Source organism: Theropithecus gelada, chromosome 3 (assembly GCF_003255815.1).
Source record: "Theropithecus gelada isolate Dixy chromosome 3, Tgel_1.0, whole genome shotgun sequence".
Taxonomy (NCBI): Eukaryota; Metazoa; Chordata; class Mammalia; order Primates; family Cercopithecidae; genus Theropithecus; species Theropithecus gelada.
The window spans coordinates 21,159,201-21,178,796 of record NC_037670.1 but is presented as its reverse complement, the minus strand read 5'-3'; the positions used below and the strand labels follow the sequence as shown (position 1 = coordinate 21,178,796).

The 19,596-nt window shown below is 49.0% G+C and overlaps 1 protein-coding gene across 2 annotated transcripts in view; it reads right to left on the bottom strand.

Moving 5' to 3' along the window:
• The window catches only part of PRDM15 (PR/SET domain 15), a 76,043-nt gene that overhangs the window by 34,478 nt on the left and 21,969 nt on the right, over positions 1-19,596 (bottom strand). For both annotated transcript variants that reach the window (XM_025380785.1, XM_025380786.1), the window contains exons 4-8: positions 18,189-18,342; positions 15,853-16,105; positions 7,961-8,062; positions 1,763-1,993; positions 59-188 (exon numbers count right to left, since the gene is read on the bottom strand). In XM_025380785.1, the coding sequence (XP_025236570.1) occupies positions 59-188; positions 1,763-1,993; positions 7,961-8,062; positions 15,853-16,105; positions 18,189-18,342 (870 nt within the window). The remainder of the gene's footprint in view (positions 1-58; positions 189-1,762; positions 1,994-7,960; positions 8,063-15,852; positions 16,106-18,188; positions 18,343-19,596) is intronic.

Here is a 19,596-nt window from a genome sequence, read left to right as displayed (position 1 = left end):
TGGCTGCTGCCAGCACTGTCTGTCCACAGGATGGCCCCAGGTGCCAGGCAGGACTTACTTTGGAACCGAGCTGGTGTCAGTGGTGGTGGTGGCCAGCTTCCCCAGAACCAGCTCCATGATCCGCTCGTCCGGTGTTGCACTCACAGGCTCATCCGGAGGGACCTCGGTAATGATCTCTGCCACTTGCTCTGTATGAAGGGGATATGACAAGCCAAGTCACCACAAGAGCAGGGGACAAACACAGCCAAACCATGGTGACACATCGCCCCATGGGGACCACAGCCAGGCCACAGCGGTAGGCACAAATGTTGAGGTTTACACAGGGGAAAAAAGAAAAAAAACTGGCAATATTTTGGGATCCACACATTTACTAGTATACATAGAAAAGCAAAATGTTTTTCTTAGCCCAAACTGAAGTTATAATTTGTTATTCTTTTTTAAAACCACAACATTATAACATTACTTCAATCCCTCTTCATACTAACCAAAAATATTTTGGATATATAGCAGAAACTTAGAACTTATTTTCTGACAGAGATTTAGAAATGTTAATGCTTCTAATTAAATGTGCCAACATGAGTATAACCATTTTAGCTAACCACTTTGTACAAAAGTCAAAGATCACATCATCGCCAATACTAGAGACCCTGGCCAGAAACCTGAGACAAATTAAATAGGAGAAGATTACACCAAAAAATTCAACCACTGGTTTCTAACACTTTGCCTACTAAATGTCTTCCCAACGCAAGTAAGAATTAGTGAAATATCTACCTGACCCGCTTTTCCCCGCCCCCCATCTTCTATGCCTATTCACAGAGACGTGGGGAAACTGGCCAGGAGGCTTTCGGGTGCTCCTAAATCAGCGCCCAGCAGTGCAGACCCGAGAAGCTGCAGACCCAGAGTGGAAAAGGGGAGGCTCAGAATATTCCACAATGGCTGCTCTTCCCAATTCTCTCTAATTCATCGAAACAATAAGGACTCCTTTTCACTCTCACAAAAGAAATCCTGGTGTACCCCAGGTAAATCCTGGGTACCCTGGTTTACCCAGACAGTAAAAAGAAAAACTGCCCGGTGTCAGTAACAAAGGTGAAGGGGCCGGTGGCTGAGCATCAGATCTTGTCCTCACTGTGAGGCCCACCAGGCGTGTGCTGCAGGTGGCTTGGATGGGGGCCGTGTGAGGACCACAGGGACAAGAGCCTTGCAGGGACCGCACACCCTGGAAGAGGGTCAAATGCCTCTTCAAACCCAACTGAGGATGCCGCACAATCAAAGGATGGGGGGCCTGGGAGTGACTCAGTGCCCACCCACAGGTGACAGACCAAGCACTGTTCAGCGATCAAGGAGAAGGAGTCACAGATAAACCATGTGGGCGGGTCTCCAGCCTGCACGCTGCCTGAAAGAGGCAGAGTCCATTCATGAGAAATTCCAGGATGGGTGGAATGAACTGGTACAGAAGACAGTCAGGAAAGCGGCTAACGAGACGGAAATGTCCTCTACCCTGACGGGGGTGCTGGTTTCATAGTTGTATCCATTTGTCAAAATCCACAACCTGTATCCTTTTTAGTGTGAAATGTATTACATGGAAATTGTGCTTTACTAGAGTTGATTGAGAGAAAAACAGAAGGGCTTAGAGTCTACCTTCCATGAGGCCTTTCTACACTGAGTTTTCCTGCCCTGCCCTCTGCCCCCTGTCCCACCAGCCCTCAGGTGCCAGGAGGGCTGCACCCCACGCAGGTACTCATCCCAGGAATCCACTCATCACCTGCGGGTTCCTTGTCTTCCACAATGACTAGAGGCTGCTCAGCTTTGGATGCTTTGGGTTTTCTCCCCCTTCGAGGCTTTTTCTTCTGTTCTTTGGGGGCAACATTCTCATTCTCGGGTACTGCAGGGGGTTCCCCCCGGGGTGTGTCCTGCTCCTTCTCGGGAGCTGCCGCCTCGCTCTGGCTGCCTGGAGGAAGGCTTTTGGCTTGTTCCAAGTGGCCCAAGAGATGTTCTGCAAAGAGAGATGCAAAGGCACCATGCAATTAGGAAACCTGCCACCGTCCACATCTGCCCTGGCCTCTGGTTCCCATGTGTGTTTGTTTTCAATCTCATTTGCCAACCTTTGTATAGGCAAGTGAACTTCATTTCTACTGTGTTATTTCCTCTGCATCCAACACAATTGCTATTTTTAAAAGTAAATTAAGTGGTAAAAGCAATGGTAGGTTCACCATCAGGGCAGTTTAGTGAAAAAAGCAGACACACACACGTCTACAAAGCAAAAACCTGAGAAGGAGATATCAAAATATGAACGTGTCCAGGCACAGTGGCTCACGCCTGTAATCCCAGCACTTTCGGAGGCTGAAGCAGGTGGATCATGTGAGGTCAGGAGTTCAAGACCAGTCTGGTAAACGTGGTGAAAACCCGTCTCTAATAAAAATACAAAAAGTTAGCTGGGTGTGGTGGTGTGCATCTGTAGTCCCAGCCACTGGGGAGGCTGAGGCAGGAGAACTGCTTGAACCCGGGAGGCAGAGGTTGCAGTGAGTGAGATCGCACCATTGCACTCCAATCTGGTGATACAGCAAGACTCTGTCTCAAAAAAAAAGAAAAGAAAGAAAGAAAAGAATTGTGCCCTAGAACTGTGAAAGCCCTGGGAGACGTAGCAGAAGCAAAATCAAAACACTATGTAACACTGCTTCCACAATCCAGAGTGCACGAAGGACCACTGTGGGGGCGGGGGAAAAAGAAGATTCCTTGCTAAAGAGCTTACCAAAACAACAACAAAAGCAAGAAAAGCCCCAGGAAAACTAAAAAATTAAGCAATGAGCCATCAGGGTGTCAGCAGACACATACACACACACAAACTCAGGAAGAATGGAATTCCTAGATAATAACACAAGCTGAGAGGAGAAAACTGGGGGAAAATACATTTAAATGAGTAAAGAAGTGAAAAAAAAAACATAAAAAAGGCAAATATAACAAGCTGTTATGAAAAATAACCAAATAAAACTTATATTAAAATAGAGACCCAAAATAAAAACACAATGTATGGATTAAACAGAAAATTAGACACAACTGAAGAGAGAACTCATAAACTAAAATGAAGAGCTGCAAAGATTACCCAGAATGTAGAAAAGTGACAAGGAGCTAGAAAAATATGAGCAGGAGCTAAGGAGACATGAAGTGTAATATAACGAGAAGGTCTAAAACATGTACGATAGGACAAAGAGAGAATAGGGAAGGAGGGCTAAACAATGGGCAAGATAAGGGTAGGGGATTATCCAGAATGAATGAAAGACATGAATCTTCAGATTCAAGATCTGAACAGGGAAAACAAATAAAAATAAAGACATAAATGATGACTCTGTTATAAATTGCAGAACTCCAAAGACAGAGGAGGTTTCAAAAGCAAACAAGTACAAGGCAGCGATTACTTATGAAGGAACAATTGTAATGACAGCAGACGTATCAAGGGCAACAATGGAAGAAAGTAGCATAACAACATCCTCACTGTGCAGAAAGAGAATAAGAATAAATCAAAAATTCAATATCCAGTGAAAACCATTTCCAATGCAGATGGTTAAAAAAAGACATTTTGAGACAAAGACTGAAAAGATGGCCACTAGCAGGCCTGCCCCAGAGGAAATTCTGAAAGGCAGTAAGAGTGATTTTAGACTGAGGGTCAGAAATATAAAACAAAGGGAACTAAAGTAAAAAAAAAAAAAAAAAGCCATACATAAGGAAATTAGCAAACATCATTCTAGACAATTATAAATTCAAACAGGAAAAACAGAGCAAATTCGAAAATATTTAGAATTAAACTGTGGGAGGAAGACAGCCCACACATCAAAGAGATGTATATATACTCTACCTGTTAGATGAAGCATTTTAAATATACTTATTAAATCTATTGTGTTAACTGTGTGCTTCAAGTCTATATTCCTGTGGTTTTTAGCCTGATTTATCAATTAAGATGTATATATCAAAAGCCCCCACCATGGAGGCAGATTTTTCTATTTCTCCTTGTAGATCTGCCAATTTTTGCCTATTATTAGACTATGTTATTAAGTGCATATAAATTTAGATGCACTGTATAATCAAAATGTGGAATGCAGCTAACATGGTTCTTAGGAAAAAATCATCCAAAATGCTTACTCGAGAGAACAAAACAGCTGGAAATTAATGAGTTAAGCATCCAACTTGTTAGAAAGACACAGAATGAAAAGTGTAAAAAGGAAATAATAAATAAGAGCAGAAATAAAGTAAATATACAATAAAAAGGATCAACAAAGCCAAAAGTGGGTGCTTTGAAAAGACTAATGATATTGATAAGTCTGGCAAGAAAAAATAGAGAATGCACAAATAACCAGTCCTAGCTGCAAAACAGAAAACAGCAGCCCTCTGTAACTACTCGTCCCCACCTATTATTGCCTTTCCATTTTTCAGTATTAGACAGCATCTACTATTTAATATGGAGGACAAGGATTTAGCTTTCTTATAGACTATACTCTCCCTCCCAAATGCTTATCTTCTCCACAATCCCACCAACATATTTATATCACTATTTTGGGGTAAATAAACAATCAGTGTATTCATAATTATGACCATAAAAATGTATTCACAACTGCACCAATATATGTTTATGATTCATTTTTTGGTTTGTTTTCGAGACGGAGTCTCATTCTGTCGCCAGGCTGGAGTGCAGTGGTGCGATCTTGGCTCACTACAACCTCCACCTCCAGAGTTCAAGCAATTCTCCTGCCTCAGCCTCCTGAGTAGCTGGGAGTACAGGCGGGCACCACATGCCCAGCTAATTTTTGTATTTTTAGTAGAGACGAGGTTTCACTATGTTGGCCAGGATGGTCTTGATCTCTTGACCTCATGATCTGCCTGCCTCAGCCTACCAAAGTGCTGGGATTACAGCCGTGAGCCACTGGGCCCAGTCTTTATTTATTTATTTTTTTTGAGACGGAGTCTCACTCTGTCGCCCCGGCTGGAGTGCAGTGGTGCAATTTCGGCTCACTGCAACCCTTGCTTCCCAGGTTCAAGCCATTCTCCTGTCTCAGCCTCTCAAGTATCTGGGACTACAGGCACACATCATCATGCCTGGCTAATTTTTGTATTTTTAGTAGAGATGGGGTTTCACCACGATGGCCAGACTGGTCTCAAATTCCTGACTTCAGGTGAACAACCTGCCTTGGCCTCCCAAAGTGCTGCCATTACAGGCGTGAGCCACCATGCCTGGACCAATTCTTTTGTTTTTTTTTTTTTTTTTTTGAGACAGAGTCTCGCTCTGTCCCCCAGGCTGGAGTGCAGTGGCTGGATCTCAGCTCACTGCAAGCTCCGCCTCCCCAGTTCACGCCATTCTCCTGCCTCAGCCTCCTCCTAAGTAGCTGGGACTACAGGCACCCGCCACCATGCCCAGCTAGTTTTTTGTATTTTTTTAGTAGAGACGGGGTTTCACGATGTTAGCCAGGATGGTCTCGATCTCCTGACCTCGTGATCTGCCTGTCTTGGCCTCCCAAAGTTCTGGGATTACAGGCTTGAGCCACCACGCCTGGCCCTTTTTTTTTTTTTTTAAAGTATATATATATAACCTTCATTTTCTCTGGAGTTAATTATTGCCTTACTTTTTATTAATAAATTTGCTTATTTTTTCTGTGTTTTTATTACTAATTGATCCCTAAACTCTGCCAGAAGTATAACTCTTTCATCTACAAACATATCAGTTAATGCTCTATTTCCTTCTTTTCTTTTCCTTTTTGAGCCATTCTTCCTGGAGCCCTTGCTGCTGCTCCAATCTGGACCAGGTGTCTGTCCTTGAACTAGGGAACATCTCTCGTCCTACAATCTCCTTCACCAGCAACCTGGGCATTCCCTTTGCTCCTTTCTCGCAAAGGATCCTCTCTTGTATCCTACACACAGTGGACGTGTGCCATCTTTTCTGGCCATCCAGCACTGTGAAACATCCTTGTGATGTTTTGCTAACTTCTGAGCCCCACCTTTCCCAAAACACTCCTTTCCCAAACTGGCCCAGCACAATCCATCTCAAGAGGAACACACAACCCCTCAGCCTGAAAAAGAGAAACACAGCCCCTCCTTTCTCAGGGAGGTCACATAGCCCCTCCTATCTCAGGGAGGTCACACAGTCCCTCCTATCTCAGGGAGGTCACACAGTCCCTCCCCCCTCACAGGGACACACACAGCCCCTCCCCGCTCACAGGGACACACACACGCAGCCCCTCCCCCCTCACAGGGACACACACAGCCCCTCCCCGCTCACACGCCCGCTGCCTTTGGGGCTGCTCCTCAGTCTCCTCCTTCCTGGGCTCGGCTTCCCAGTCCTGGGCTCCTGAGCCATGGATTTTCTTGAGAAGCCCCCCAGCGAGAGGCTGCCACAGAAGGCAGAGCTGTCACCTGGAAGGAATGCTCGGGACTCCTCTGGTAATCTGGGTGGCAGAGGCTGGGCTGCCCGAGTACCTGACTCCAGCCCTCAAGGCAGCCGTCCTGTGGGCAGGGACTCCTGCCTCTGTTTACTCATCCCTGAAATGGAGTCACGGTTGTATTGCATGGTGTTGATACAAGGCAGTGTCTGCAGGACCTGGCAATGAGGGGTCTTAGTCACCATCAGCCTCACTGTAAGGGGAGCCCGAGTACCACGCCTTACGTAGTTGATGACATACAAGTAGAATTTGACTGAAAATATGAAGGAATTTCTTTTTTCTTCACTCAAAACTAGTTATCAGGAAGAAAAACAAATGAGCAGCATCTGTCTGGCTTTGTGGAGGGGACCGCCCAGTGCAGGCAGCACCCTCCCGCTGTGCAGCACCTACCATGGGTCTCCATGAGGTCCGGGGTGTGCTCTGCACAAACGTGGCATTTCTAGAAAACCCAACCGCCTGCTCTGCTATTTATGTCTTGGTGACAAACACAAAATGCTTCTCACCAAGCAGAGGGCAAAATGACACGTGCGTAAATTCATTAAAGCCAAGATGAGTAGGAGGTCTCAGGAACGTGTGACCAGGTAGCTAAAGTCTGCTGGTGTCAGCATAGTGGCTGTCCCAGTCACTCCTCACAACCGCACTGCCTGGAACCCTGCCAGGCCTGGGGCCTCTGAGCATGTTCCACATGTGACAAACGCCACAAACTGTTTCCATGCGATTCCCCCATGGTTTATTTGACGTGAGTCTTTCTTCACTACACATTAGCCTCATAAGAGGCTTGTAGAAAAATCAGCTCCCTAAGAGAAATAAACAAAGTTCCCAGGGCACTGCAGAAGCTGGAAATGTGTTCAATTCTTTCCCGGCCGCCTTAAATTGGTATGTCAGCCTGAGTAGATAAAAATGTTTTGCAGGCCGGGCGCAGTGGCTCACGCCTGTAAACGCAGTACTCTGGGAGGCCGAGGCAGACGGACTACTTGAGCCCAGGAGTTTGAGCCAGCCTGGGTGAAACCCTGTCTCTACAAAAAATATACAAAAATTCGCTGGGTGTGGTGGCACATCCCTGTGGTCCCAGGAGGCTGAGGTGGGAGGATCGCTTGAGCCTGGCAGGTCAAGGCTGCAGTGAGCCATGATCATGCCACTGCACTCCAGCCTGGACAACAGAGCCAGACCTCGTCTCAAAAAAAGGAAAAAAAAATGTCTGGCAGATAAAGAAACGGTGGAAGGGGCCGTCAAGTGGAAACAACATAGGCAAGATGGCACAACAGATGCCATGGCTGGCTCCTGGCCCCTGCCAGCGCCAGAGTCAACTTCCACAACCAGGAGGAGTGAGGCCTGCGGGGCTTGGGGGTGGGGAGCGGGACTGCCCAGGAGCTTTAAACCCCGAGAAAGCCTTGGTTCTGGTGACTACACTGTGGGGCAGTGGGGCAGACAGGACAAAGCTGGGGACATCCCGACAGCCGCAGACAGGTGACAGCATAAGTCAGAGGGAGTGCGACACAGGAGTTTTACGATGGGGGCTCCCCACACGTCTTCCTTACCGTTGAGGAGCTGCAGCTCCAGGAAGGTGGCGGAACACACTTTACACGCCCACTGGCTGGGCTCCGACTCCACGGGGGCGCTGTTTTCCGGGGTGCCTGCAGCTTCAAAAGACATGAGAGCAGAAGAAGGTGACCCCCAGGCAGCTCATGTCTCCCCGAATCCCGGCCCAGTGGAGAAGGGGTGTGTGCTGAGAGGTGGTGATGACAGTGATGACAGCAGCTGACGGGCCTGTGGTCACTCCACATGACAGACACCATTTTCAGAGCTTTACACACATGGTTGATTCGGTCATGTGACTGTCCCCTTTGCACAGATGAGGCAACTGAGCACAGAGACATGCCTGCTGCAGGGTCACCAGTCACAGAGCTGAGAACTCCTCCAAGAAGCCAGTCCAGAGGGACCAGGTTTGTCCCTTACATGACTTCATGAGAAAAATGCAGCCTAAAGAACCAAGCGTAATTCCCCTAGCTCTCACTGGCTCATAGAATAAGAGACAGTGGAACCCAAAACAGCCAGCCAGTGGCGCCCCCGTGTGTGGCTGGGCTGCTGCTCCCGCCCAGCGCTGTCCAGCAGACTTTCTGTGGATGACTGACGTTCTCCATAGCTGGTATCCAGCAAGGCAGCCGGTAACCAGATGTGGCTCATGTCCCAGGAAGTAAGTGTTTAATTTTACTAAATTTGAACTTAATTTTACACAGACACCTGAGATAGGGGGCCACTATCCCAGGAAGCACCTCTATCCCTCAGCCCACACCACACAGGAATCTGGGGAGAGAGAGCTAGGCTGAGAGTACATGACATGTGGTGTAAACCCGGCTATAAAGAGAACTACAGGCACCTTTTAACAAAAAAGTCACTGATGCTCTTGTGCAACCTAAAACTGGGAGGCATTTTAAGTGAGTGTGCCACGATCTGGCCCAGGCCAGTTTCTCTACAATTCATCTGGCAGCTCTATGGGCCAGCCCACGGCAGGACCCCTGCCCATCACTTTGACTCCAATCATGATACAGCCTGGATTGAAGTTCATCACCCACGGCAAACTCTAGGGGCCACTCCCAAAGACAAACTCCTGGGTCTTTAAAAAAATAATCCAGAACTACAACTGCACATGCATTCAGCGCTAGAAAAAAGCATGTATCTTTTCATATCCAAAACCAGCACTAAAGATGCAATGAATAAAAGGAAAAGATAGAGATTACTGCTATCACCATTTGCAAGCATGTTCTGAGTTTTCATAAGATAACAAGAAGAGGTATAAATGTAACATGAAATTTTTTGTCATACTAAAAATAAAGAAAGAGCAGAAAGAGCGTATGTGTGCGGAGGGAACCCTGCCAGCAGGGCACTTTTCCGGGACATCCCGTCCCCACCAGCTTCTGTTCCCTTTTACGCTTGCTCTCTGAGAATCCACTGCTTGAAGAATCCCAAAATATCAAGGACAAATGGAAATCAGAACCAAATTCCCATTTCTCACTCACCTTCCCAAACATACACAGGTTCCAAAGAGAGAAAGACACTCACATATAAGTTTCAGAAAAAGAGGACAAGGGCCCAGGTTAGCTGGAAGCCACCACTTCTGAATAAGGAGAATTTCTTCTAATCCACGTGGGCCCTTGTCTCCGGCAATAAGCCTCCACACCCCCACAAGCGCCGGTTCTCCTCAACTTGGTGCTCAGCTAAGTAAAGAGGACTAGAAAAACTTGTCATGATGACTATCCGCTCATCAAGAGAAGTACTCAGGATTTTCTGAATATTAATTGTAAAAGATAAGAATTCTTAAGAAAATATATTAGTTAACAGAAGGCAATTCTTCACTGCCAATCATTTAAATATCCAACAAAAGAGAAGTGTCTCAACAAAATCTAACACCATACAGCTTTAAAATGATGCCAGAGATAGTACCAGTAGGGAAAAGGCTTAAGATGTGGTGAGCCAGACTATGCACGCAAAGAAAAGTAAGCAGTAAGATGGGAGGTGTAGCGAGAGCTCCGCTATGCAAAAATGCAGAGTTTTTTTAAAAAAAAGGAACAGCAAAGCTATAGCACAGCAAACAGTCTGGCGTTCCAGTGGGCAGGGCTGACTACAGGGCAGCACCAGAGAACTTCCTGGGATGAAGTCGAGGTCTGTAAGTCAACTGTGGTGGAGTTCAGACAACTGTAGACACTCAAAAGTCTCTAAACTGGCAGGGACAGTGGCTCACACCTGTAACCCCAGCACTTTGGGAGGCCCATGCGGGTGGATTACTTGAGGCCAGGAGCTCAAGACCAGGCTGGGCAACATGGCAAAACCCCGTCTCTACTAAAAAATGCACATATTCGCTACGCGTGGTGGCATGCGCCTGTAATTTCAGCTTCTTGGGAGGCTGAGGCACGAGAATTGCTTGAACTCGGGAGGCAGAGGTTGCAGTGAGCCGAGATCACACCACTGCACTCCAGCCTGGGCGACAGACCCAGACTCCGTCTCAAAAAAAAGCTCTGAACTGTACACTTAAAATCGTTGAGTCTTACTGTATGTAAACTATATGTCATCAGTGCTGGTTTTTAAAATACAGGGGCCAGTGAGGTGGCTCATGCCTGTAATTCCAGCACTTTGGGAGGCTGAGGCAGGCGGATCACTTCAGGTCAGGAGTTCAACACCAGCCTGGCCAACATGGCGAAACCCCATCTCTACTAAAAATAGAAAAATTAGCTGGGCGTGACAGTACATGCCTCTGATCCCAGCTACTGGGGAGGCTGAGGCAAGAGAATTGCTTGAACTGGGAGGTGGAGGTTGCAGAGAGCTGAGATTGGGCCACTACATTCCAGCCTGGGTGACAGAGCAAGACTGTCTCAAAAAAATAAAATTAAAATTAAATAAAAAATACAGGCCGGGCGCGGTGGCTCAAGCCTGTAATCCCAGCACTTTGGGAGGCCGAGACGAGCGGATCACGAGGTCAGGAGATCAAGACCATCCTGGCTAACATGGTGAAACCCCGTCTCTACTAAAAAAAAAATACAAAAAACTAGCCGGGCGAGGTGGCGGGCGCCTGCAGTCCCAGCTACTCGGGAGACTGAGGCAGGAGAATGGTGTGAACCCGGGAGGCGGAGCTTGCAGTGAGCCGAGATCACGCCACTGCACTCCAGCCTGGGCGACAGAGCGAGACGCCGTCTCAAAAATAAAATAAAATAAAATAAAAAATACTAGAAAATGTGAATCATATGGCAACAACAGTTGAGTTAGAACAGTGATGCTCTGTGTGACTGAACAGTTTCCCCAATGTTATAAAATGTGTTTGTATTTTACTTTTTTCATCAGAAAGGTGATTTTGAAAATTTTCTCTCTTTGAAACCCAGGTGTGTTTCAGAAGGTGAGTGAGAAATGGGACTCTGGCTCTGATTTCCATTTGTCCATGATCTTGTGGGATTCTTCAAGCAGCAGCTTCTCAAAGCAAGTGTAAAAGGGAGTAGAAGCTGGTGGGGATGGGATGTCTCAACGACACCCTACTGGCAGGGTGCCCCCACTACACTCTCCTCCTGGGCCCCATGCTCTCTCCCATGAAGATCCAGGATGCTTCTTGGGCTGCCCCCTCCATCAGTCAGCAGGTTCAGGTTCTTGTAAAGAGAGAAAATCAATCTTAATGTGAGCTCAAAAAAAGATAAGGCCAGGCACAGTGGTTCACGCCTGGAATCCCAGCACTTTGGAAGGTGGGAGGATTGCCTGAATCCAGGAGTTCAAGACCAGCCTAGGCAATACAGTGAGACCCATCTCTACTAAAAATAAAAATTAAAAAAATTAGCTGGGTGTGGTGGCACATCCCTGTGGTCCCAGCTACTAGGGAGGCTGAGATGGGAGGATCACTTGAGCCCAGGAGGGTGGCTGCAGTGAGCCACGATCATGCCACTGCACTCCAGCCTGGGCGAGAGTGCCAGACCCTATCTCAAAAAACAAAAAAAAATGGAAAGGAACTAGAAAAGTAAATCCACTACCAGAATAAAATAAGTAACTTTTAAAGGGATGTGTTACTGCTCCTTTAGTATAAAACCAAACTTTTCTCTGTATTTAGAAGACAGCTCTGCTGATCTGCAAAACTGACTGATTTCTATACAAAGATGTATGTTTGGAGCAAATGAAAGAGACAGAATTAAGTCAATGAGTCTTAGGAGCTCTCACGCTCACCAAGAAAGACTCGGCCACCATAATAAGTAATTTACAGGAAGACGGTTCCTGGGTTCGTCGGCCGCCAGTACGGTTCTAGGAGCACACCAATGGCCCTGGAGGCCACTCACATCACTCTGCCTACGCCCACTGGGCCAGAGGTGCAACAATGCCACCAAAGGCCTCCTTTCCTCCCATCACGTAGGAGCGTTCTCTCTGGGAGTGTCCACCCCAGAGGCCGTGTCGCTGAGCAGGAGTGGAATTACACAGTTACCCTAGAACTCCAGGCCTTCATGTGTCCAGTCTAAACAGTGAGAACTGGGCAAGTGGCCAGCTTTCTAGATGTTTCTAGCCTGTCTTCGAAGGTCTTGTTATCTATTGAGATACTCATTTCTGAGAAGTGGGCAGTGTTGGGCTCCAGTGCATAGCTTCAGCTGGGGGAGGTGCTCAACACACACTCAGGCTCTGGTGGACCCCGGGTGCACTGGGCAGGCAGGGCTCTAGAAGCACCACTGTGCCTGGAGAGGGACCCCTAGGGGCCCAGGGCAAGGAGCCAGGTAGGTGGCAGAGGATGAGAGGCAGTGTGTGTGTAGGTAGCGGGGGCAATGACGCGGCTGCTGGGTTGCTGTTTGAACAATCAGCAGGTGGACCCCAAGGAAAGCCCACCAGGGCAGCCAGTGACACTTCAAGGGCCAAGTCAGAGCTCAACAGGGGCTCTCTAGGGAAGGGAAGGAGGAACCCAACCGACCAGTGAGTGGACAGGAATCATGATGTTCACTACCTCTCTAGAAATAACTGCTTGCCATTTGTCCCCAAACACAAGCGACCATTCTAAAAAGCATTTCTGAAATCTAAGACTAACTGAGTTGTTTATTTCCCCCAATTATAAACCCTGTTGAGGTTTAAGCTATGCTTAAGTGACCATATGCTCCCATTTACGCAGACTGTCCTGGTCGAATTATGACAAGTGTCCTTTCATTCTGAGAAGTTTTAGGGAGGAATCGGACTTACCCTAGGAACTCTGGAATCAGGAGGTGACTCTGTTGAACACCACAGTCCCAGGCTGACTCCACTTAAATCTACTGTTTCAAACTCAGCTCCAGATTAAAGGGTCTCCAGCAGGTAAAATGAATACAAAACACCTGTAGCTCCAATAAGGGGTGGCAACTTTTGCTTTGACCTTAGCCTTGAGAGTGGTGAGGGCATCCCCCAGGATATAAGCTGATAAGCGGGTAAATGGCTAAGGACAGCATCTCAGAACCCAAACCCCAGCATGGCTCCAGTCTGGGCTGGCCATGGGCACACATGCTGCCAGCTGCCTAGGCCTTCAGGAATTCCAGACACAAGCAGCTCAGGTCCCGAAGATCACAGTCACTTGGGTCTGCTCAGAGAGCCCAGCCTCGCAGGACTTGGAAATGGCCCCTGACCCAGCGGGCACCACCACGGGGGCCTTTCTCGCGCGGGGCCAGGCCAGGCCAGGTACCTGGTTTTGGCAAAGCCACGAGGGTGGGGCTAGGAGCCGCTGGGTAAAGAGCAGTGGGTTTCTCCAAGTTCTTTTTGTCCTTTTCATTCTTAAAGAATTCCCCACAAAGCCACAGTCTTTCTCCGTGAAGGGTGCGAAGCCTTTACTTTACCAACCTGGCCGAAGAGGACGCTGCCACCACTGCAGGCCCTAGAAGGAGCCGCCCCACCTGGCTCCTTGCCGACACTTCCCGGCAGCATCCCCAGCGGCCCCTCTCCACCCAGCCCTCACATGGCCCATAGTGGGTTCAATAGTGACTCCCAAAAATTCACATCCACCCACCACCTTTGGGAGAGGATCTGTGCAGATGCCATCAAGTTAAGGTGAGGATGTGATGGACTGGGGAGGCCTGAATCCAAAGACGGGTGGCCTTATGAAGAGATGACACAGAGACATGGGGGAGAAGACAGGCAGAGACTGGAGTGACACAGCCACAAGCCAAGGGATGCAAAAGGTCACTGTGCCGGCCACCACCAGAGGTTGGGGAGAGTCCCGGGACAGATTCTCCCTCAGAGTGCCCAGAAGGAACCAGCCCTGCTGACACCCTGACCATGGACGTCTGGCCTCCAGCACTGTGAGAGGCACATTTCTGACATGAAGCCACTGGGTTGCTGGTGTTTTACAAGGACAGCACAGCGCTGGGACACTCCCACACAGCCTGTTGCAGACCTGGGATTAGGGACAACCAGGGGCATTTTACAAAGCCTCAAACATACTGACAAACAGGACAGACCAGAACCTTCCAAATATGTTAAGAATCTTAGGCTACCGAGCTACTAATATTTTGGATTACACTGCATTTATAAAACAAGGAAACAATGCTCATATGAGAATCAGGTCATTTGGTTTGGGGGGGGTGTCAGGCGAGTCAATATCTATTTCTCCCCCTTGAGCAAATAATCTTCATGCCAACAATAAAGAACATTTGCTCCGCTGGGTAGTGTCAGCTTCAGCCGTATGAAATTGCTGTTTTGCAGGTCAAAAGGAATTTCATAGAGTTTCTTCAGGTTTCATGAGGAGGATCTCTGTCAAAACACCCACAACATGGATGAGAAAGATTTAAAGTTCAACCGCCCTGCTTGATGGGCAAAGTGATGCCCCGACCCCGGCTTAGCAGGACAGGCACTGTGATCTGCTTTTCCAGCAGGAATGCTAGATATGTATGGGCAGATCACACCCATAACCTTCACTACGGCTTTCTTTGAACATGCAGGCACACACACACAGGTACGCACAGGCACGCACACGCGCACACGCACACACACACACAGGTACGCACAGGCGCGCGCACACACACACAGGTACGCACATGCATGCGCGTGCGCACACACACACAGGTATGCACAGGCACGCACACACACACACACAGGTACGCACATGCGCGCACACGCGCACACACACACAGGTACGCACATGCGCGCGCACACACACACACACAGGTACGCACATGCGCGCGCGCACACACACACACACACAGACACTCCCCCCAACTCTGGGAGGCGGCCATTGCACGGTGAACAGCAACACTGGAGCCGGGTGCCAGGGACCAATCCTGATTTCTTCATCTACTCCACTGTGACCTGGGGTCAGTTCCTAAACCTCTCTGTGCTATTTCCTCTGCCTAAAGACAGGGCTAGTACCCCAGCCTCATGGGATTAGGAGGATGAGTCACTGGACGTAGCCCCAAGGGCAGAGCTAAGCAGTCATGCACCACGTAACAAGGTTTCAGTCAATGACAGTGGTCCCATGAGATTCTAATACAGTATTTTTCCTCTATTACCTTGTCTATGTTTACATAAACAAATACCATGCATCACAGTTGCCCACAGCATGCAGTACAGTCACATGTTGGACAGGCTGGTAGCTAGGACAACAGGTTACACGGCACAGCCTGGGTGGCTAGCAGGCCATGCCATCAAGGTGCGCGAGAGTGCGCTCTACAACGCGCCAAAGACAATGCCATCGCCCCAGGATACATTTCTGAGAACGTATCTCTGTTGTTAAACACTGCCTCACTGTGTTAGCTTGTGTTACATCTACGTGCCCAAACTGACCAAGGATGTTTGACAAGCAGAAAGACAGACCCGACTCTCCACCCCTCCACTCTCTGCATCCCAGCAGCTGGCCCAGCACAACCCATCTCATCAGTGTGGGGTCAGCACAGAGCCAAGGGGCCATAACCCCTCCGGCGAGGCATGAGGGAAGGTGGACTCCAGATCAGGGGCCGCCACGTACCATGGGCGCCAGAGCCGGCCTGCTTCAGCATGGGCTTGTCCATCTTCTTGGCATAGAAGGCCGCGTACCACACGCGCAGCTCGGTGCCCGGGGGGATGTCTCTGGAGGTGGTGAAGTACACGTCGCTGCCGTGCTGGTAGGCCGTCAGGTTCTGGTGCTCAGCCTCCGCCGCCGGCCGCACCAGCATCATCCAGTTGCAGTCATCCTCGTTGGAGGTGTCGAAGCACACGGGGTGCCCGTCCTTCTGGAACACCTGAGGGTGAGTCAGCCCGCGGAGAAGCCAGGAAAATGGCTGATTACCCATCTGCGTGTCAGCGTGTCGGGGGCGGGTGCTGAGGAACCCATCTAGACAGTGCCACCTCAGAGGCCATAAGGGCTCCTGTATGGGATGCTGAGGTGTTTACAATGGTGAGGAGGGTCACAGGTAGACCATGTGGTTTGGACGGGTCAAGTTAGTCACAGGCAAAAGGAAGCAGCAGACACAGCCTATGTGTCATCGTACATCACACAGCAGTCTATGTGTCATCTGGATACCTGAATGTTACTCACGGCCCAGGTGCGGAACTCAAGTTCAAATCAGGTTCTAGTGGGCCTGCGGATATTGAAGTTCTAGTCCTGGTCCAGGTCGGCTTTGGGCTATCTGAGCTCCACTCCTAGTCCACGTGTCATAGGGACACCTAGGCTCTCCAGATGGCCCAGTGGGAACTGGGACACAGTTCTACTCCCAGCTCCACCACAGGATGCTGGGTTCCTCCGGCTGGCTACCTCCCTGTCTATCAAACAACACCATTGCTTTATGGATTAAATGCAGGCAGGAAGCAGGGAGAAAAACTTACACATTTTGAAGTTCAAATCAACCACACGACTATAGGAGGGTTTTGTTCCTTATTTTCTGATGCCATGATCTGAGCTCTTCCTCCCTGCAGGAAGACAGCTCTCCCCTCTCCTGAGCTTTGCCTAGAGAGGCCTCTCTAAGGACGGAGCCCTTGGAAGTGAGAGGCGGGGGTGGGGGACCACCAGGTACCTAATGACCACCAGTTGCTGAGGAAGGCATGCTCCCAGCTGGTGGCACCATCCCTCTGGTGGGCACAGTCCAGCTGAACGCTGGTGCGTGCACTGAGAACAACCCGCTACGAGGCGATGACCTGCAAAATCGCGTAGCTGAAAGACCACCAAAATGGGCACAAAAGGCTTCTTTTATTAAAGGGGCCTCACCCCCAACCGTGCACCCACACCAACTGCATACATTGACTGGATGGGTGCTGCAAAGGACAGGCAGGTAGCCAACGGCTACAGTCCTTTCAGAGGCTGTATTGGGTATTGTTACATATTTCTTCAACTTAAAACAGCCTTTTCTTTCCTTCTTTCCTTCCTTCCTTTACCTCCTTCCCTCCCTCCCTTCCCTTCCTTCCTTCCCTTCCTTCCCTCCCCTCCCTTCCTTTCTTCCTTCCTTCTTTCTCTTTTTGTAAACAACTCAAGTGCCTTTCCTTTTTTCCCTTTTTGCTGCAATCTACCTTATAAGCTCAGGTTTTCAAAGGGCTTCCAAAAACCCAAGCTTGTCCACTTCATCTGCCTGTCCTAAAACAAGCGGATCCCTTTCAAGGGTCTCTAAGAAAAGTTTGCTAACTAACAACCTATTCCTCATTTGTTTATTTCACAGATATTTCTGAAGCTTGGCTGGCTTAGGGTACTATCGTACCCCTGAGGGCAGACATGGGAACAGTCAAAAACTCGCCTCGCCTGGCCTCATAGGCCTTCCAGAGGGCTCATTTTTTACGTATGCTAAAGCCTGCCTTGCGATATACATACATTTCAGTTTTCTCGAGTTCACGTCAAAGTAGAGAACCACTGTCTTCTCTCAGTCTGATGTGCTTTTTAGAGCTACCAAACTTCGTACTGTTGCCCAATGTCTCATCACTGCCTAAACAAACACCTTCCCTTTGAAAGGGCTTTGCAAACCGCCATACGCTTTGCACAGGTGTGAAAAGAACTGGAGTGATGGACCCCTGCAAGACACTGCCTTGTAAAGCCTGCAACAGCAATGGAGGTCGTTTAAGACAGCTGGAGTCAGCATTTGGCATTTCTCCTGCGTATGTTTTAACTACACTCTTTAATGTTCTGCAAAACTGACAATTACAAAATACCAACTTAATATTGATGCTCTCGCAATGTAAAAAGAAATGTTTCCTTGGAAATTAAGCAGACCTACAATGTTTAGAGCTATTTTCGAGGAACTGACAAATCATGGAAACTCGGTGGTTCACGCTCCCCATTTCCACATAGGAACGCCAGAAAAACACCCAGTTCCTGAGCTCCTGTTTGGCAACAGCCTTTACCTTCAGGGGAAACGCAGACTCCTTTTCCCATTTGGCGACCCTCCTGGACTCAAAGGGACCGAACTGTGTCCGCTTGACGAGCTGAGTGATGGCAAACACTCCCTCGGCTCCGTCTTCCAGTCGTCTGATCTCCAAGTTGGGAGGAAGGGATGACCTGGAAATGGAATAAAACAAGACTCAAAAGAGAGCACGCACACCTGGGGACCGACTCGTTAAGATAACCTAAAAGCTCGCCCTCACTGACCACCAGGGGTCTTCTGAAATAAAATTCTCCAGGTGATAAAATAGAAGCCTCCTGGTGGCTCACACCTGTAATCCCAGCACGCACTTAGGAAGGCTGAGGTGGGAAGACTGAATGAGCCCAGGAGTTTGAGACCAGCCTGGGCAACATGGTGAAAAATACAAAAAATTAGCTGGGCATGGTGGCGTGTGCCTGTAGTCCCAGCTACTTAGGAGGCTGAGGCAGGATGGCTTGAGCCCAGGAGTTCAAGACTGCAGTGAGCCGAGATTGTGCCACTGCACTGTAGCTTGGGTGACAGCACAGGACCCTGTCTCAAAGAAAAAGAAAAGCCTTCCTAATAGGTGCTGAATGAAGACTGAGGCTGAGGTTGTGATGATGCCCTCGGGCTGTGGCAATCTAGCTGCAATCTTGTGGCCTTAGCTACACGAGGCCGACCACAAGGCCCTCCTGAGATTCACCCAGAGCACACCATGGCAGGGCTGTTTACTGAAGGATGGATTTCACTCCCCGTGGGAAAGACAGCAACAACAGATGCATCTCTGGTGGGGCTGCTATGGGACAGGAAAGGGTCAGACTGGCCTGGGGACCAGCGATGGAGGAGGGACCACAGGGAACTCGCTGCTGAGGAGCCGTAGGAACAGCACCCCAAGAGAGACACAAGGGCCATGGGTGTCCCAAAGAGAAAGGGTTTCCAGCCAAGTGGAGCAGGCCAGTTTCACTGAGGATGTGATCTCTTTAACTGAAGCAGAAGAATGTCAAGGACAGGGTGTGGGGAGGAAGGCATAGGAGCCAGGACGAGCCCATGACACGTCCAGAACAGAGGCGGACATGGGGTATCCAGCACACGGGCCCCTCAGACAGAGGCAGACGTGGGGTCCCCAGAGCACAGACCCCTCCGACAGAGGCGGACATGGGGTCCCCAGAGCACAGACCTCTCAGGGCGGGCAGGAGGCCGCTGAGACGAGGAGCCAGCCCAGAGGGTCCAACTGCAGGACCAAGGGTTTCAGCTGAATTTTCATGGGCAACAGGCAGCCCCTGAGGGTTCTGGGGAAGAGGGGGGTTGATGGGAAGAGGGGGGTAGATCCGCTCTCTACTTTAGGCTGAAACATTAATCTCTTTGTTTTGAATCACACTAAGAAGAAAACAAATGAACGGTGTTGTGAGGCA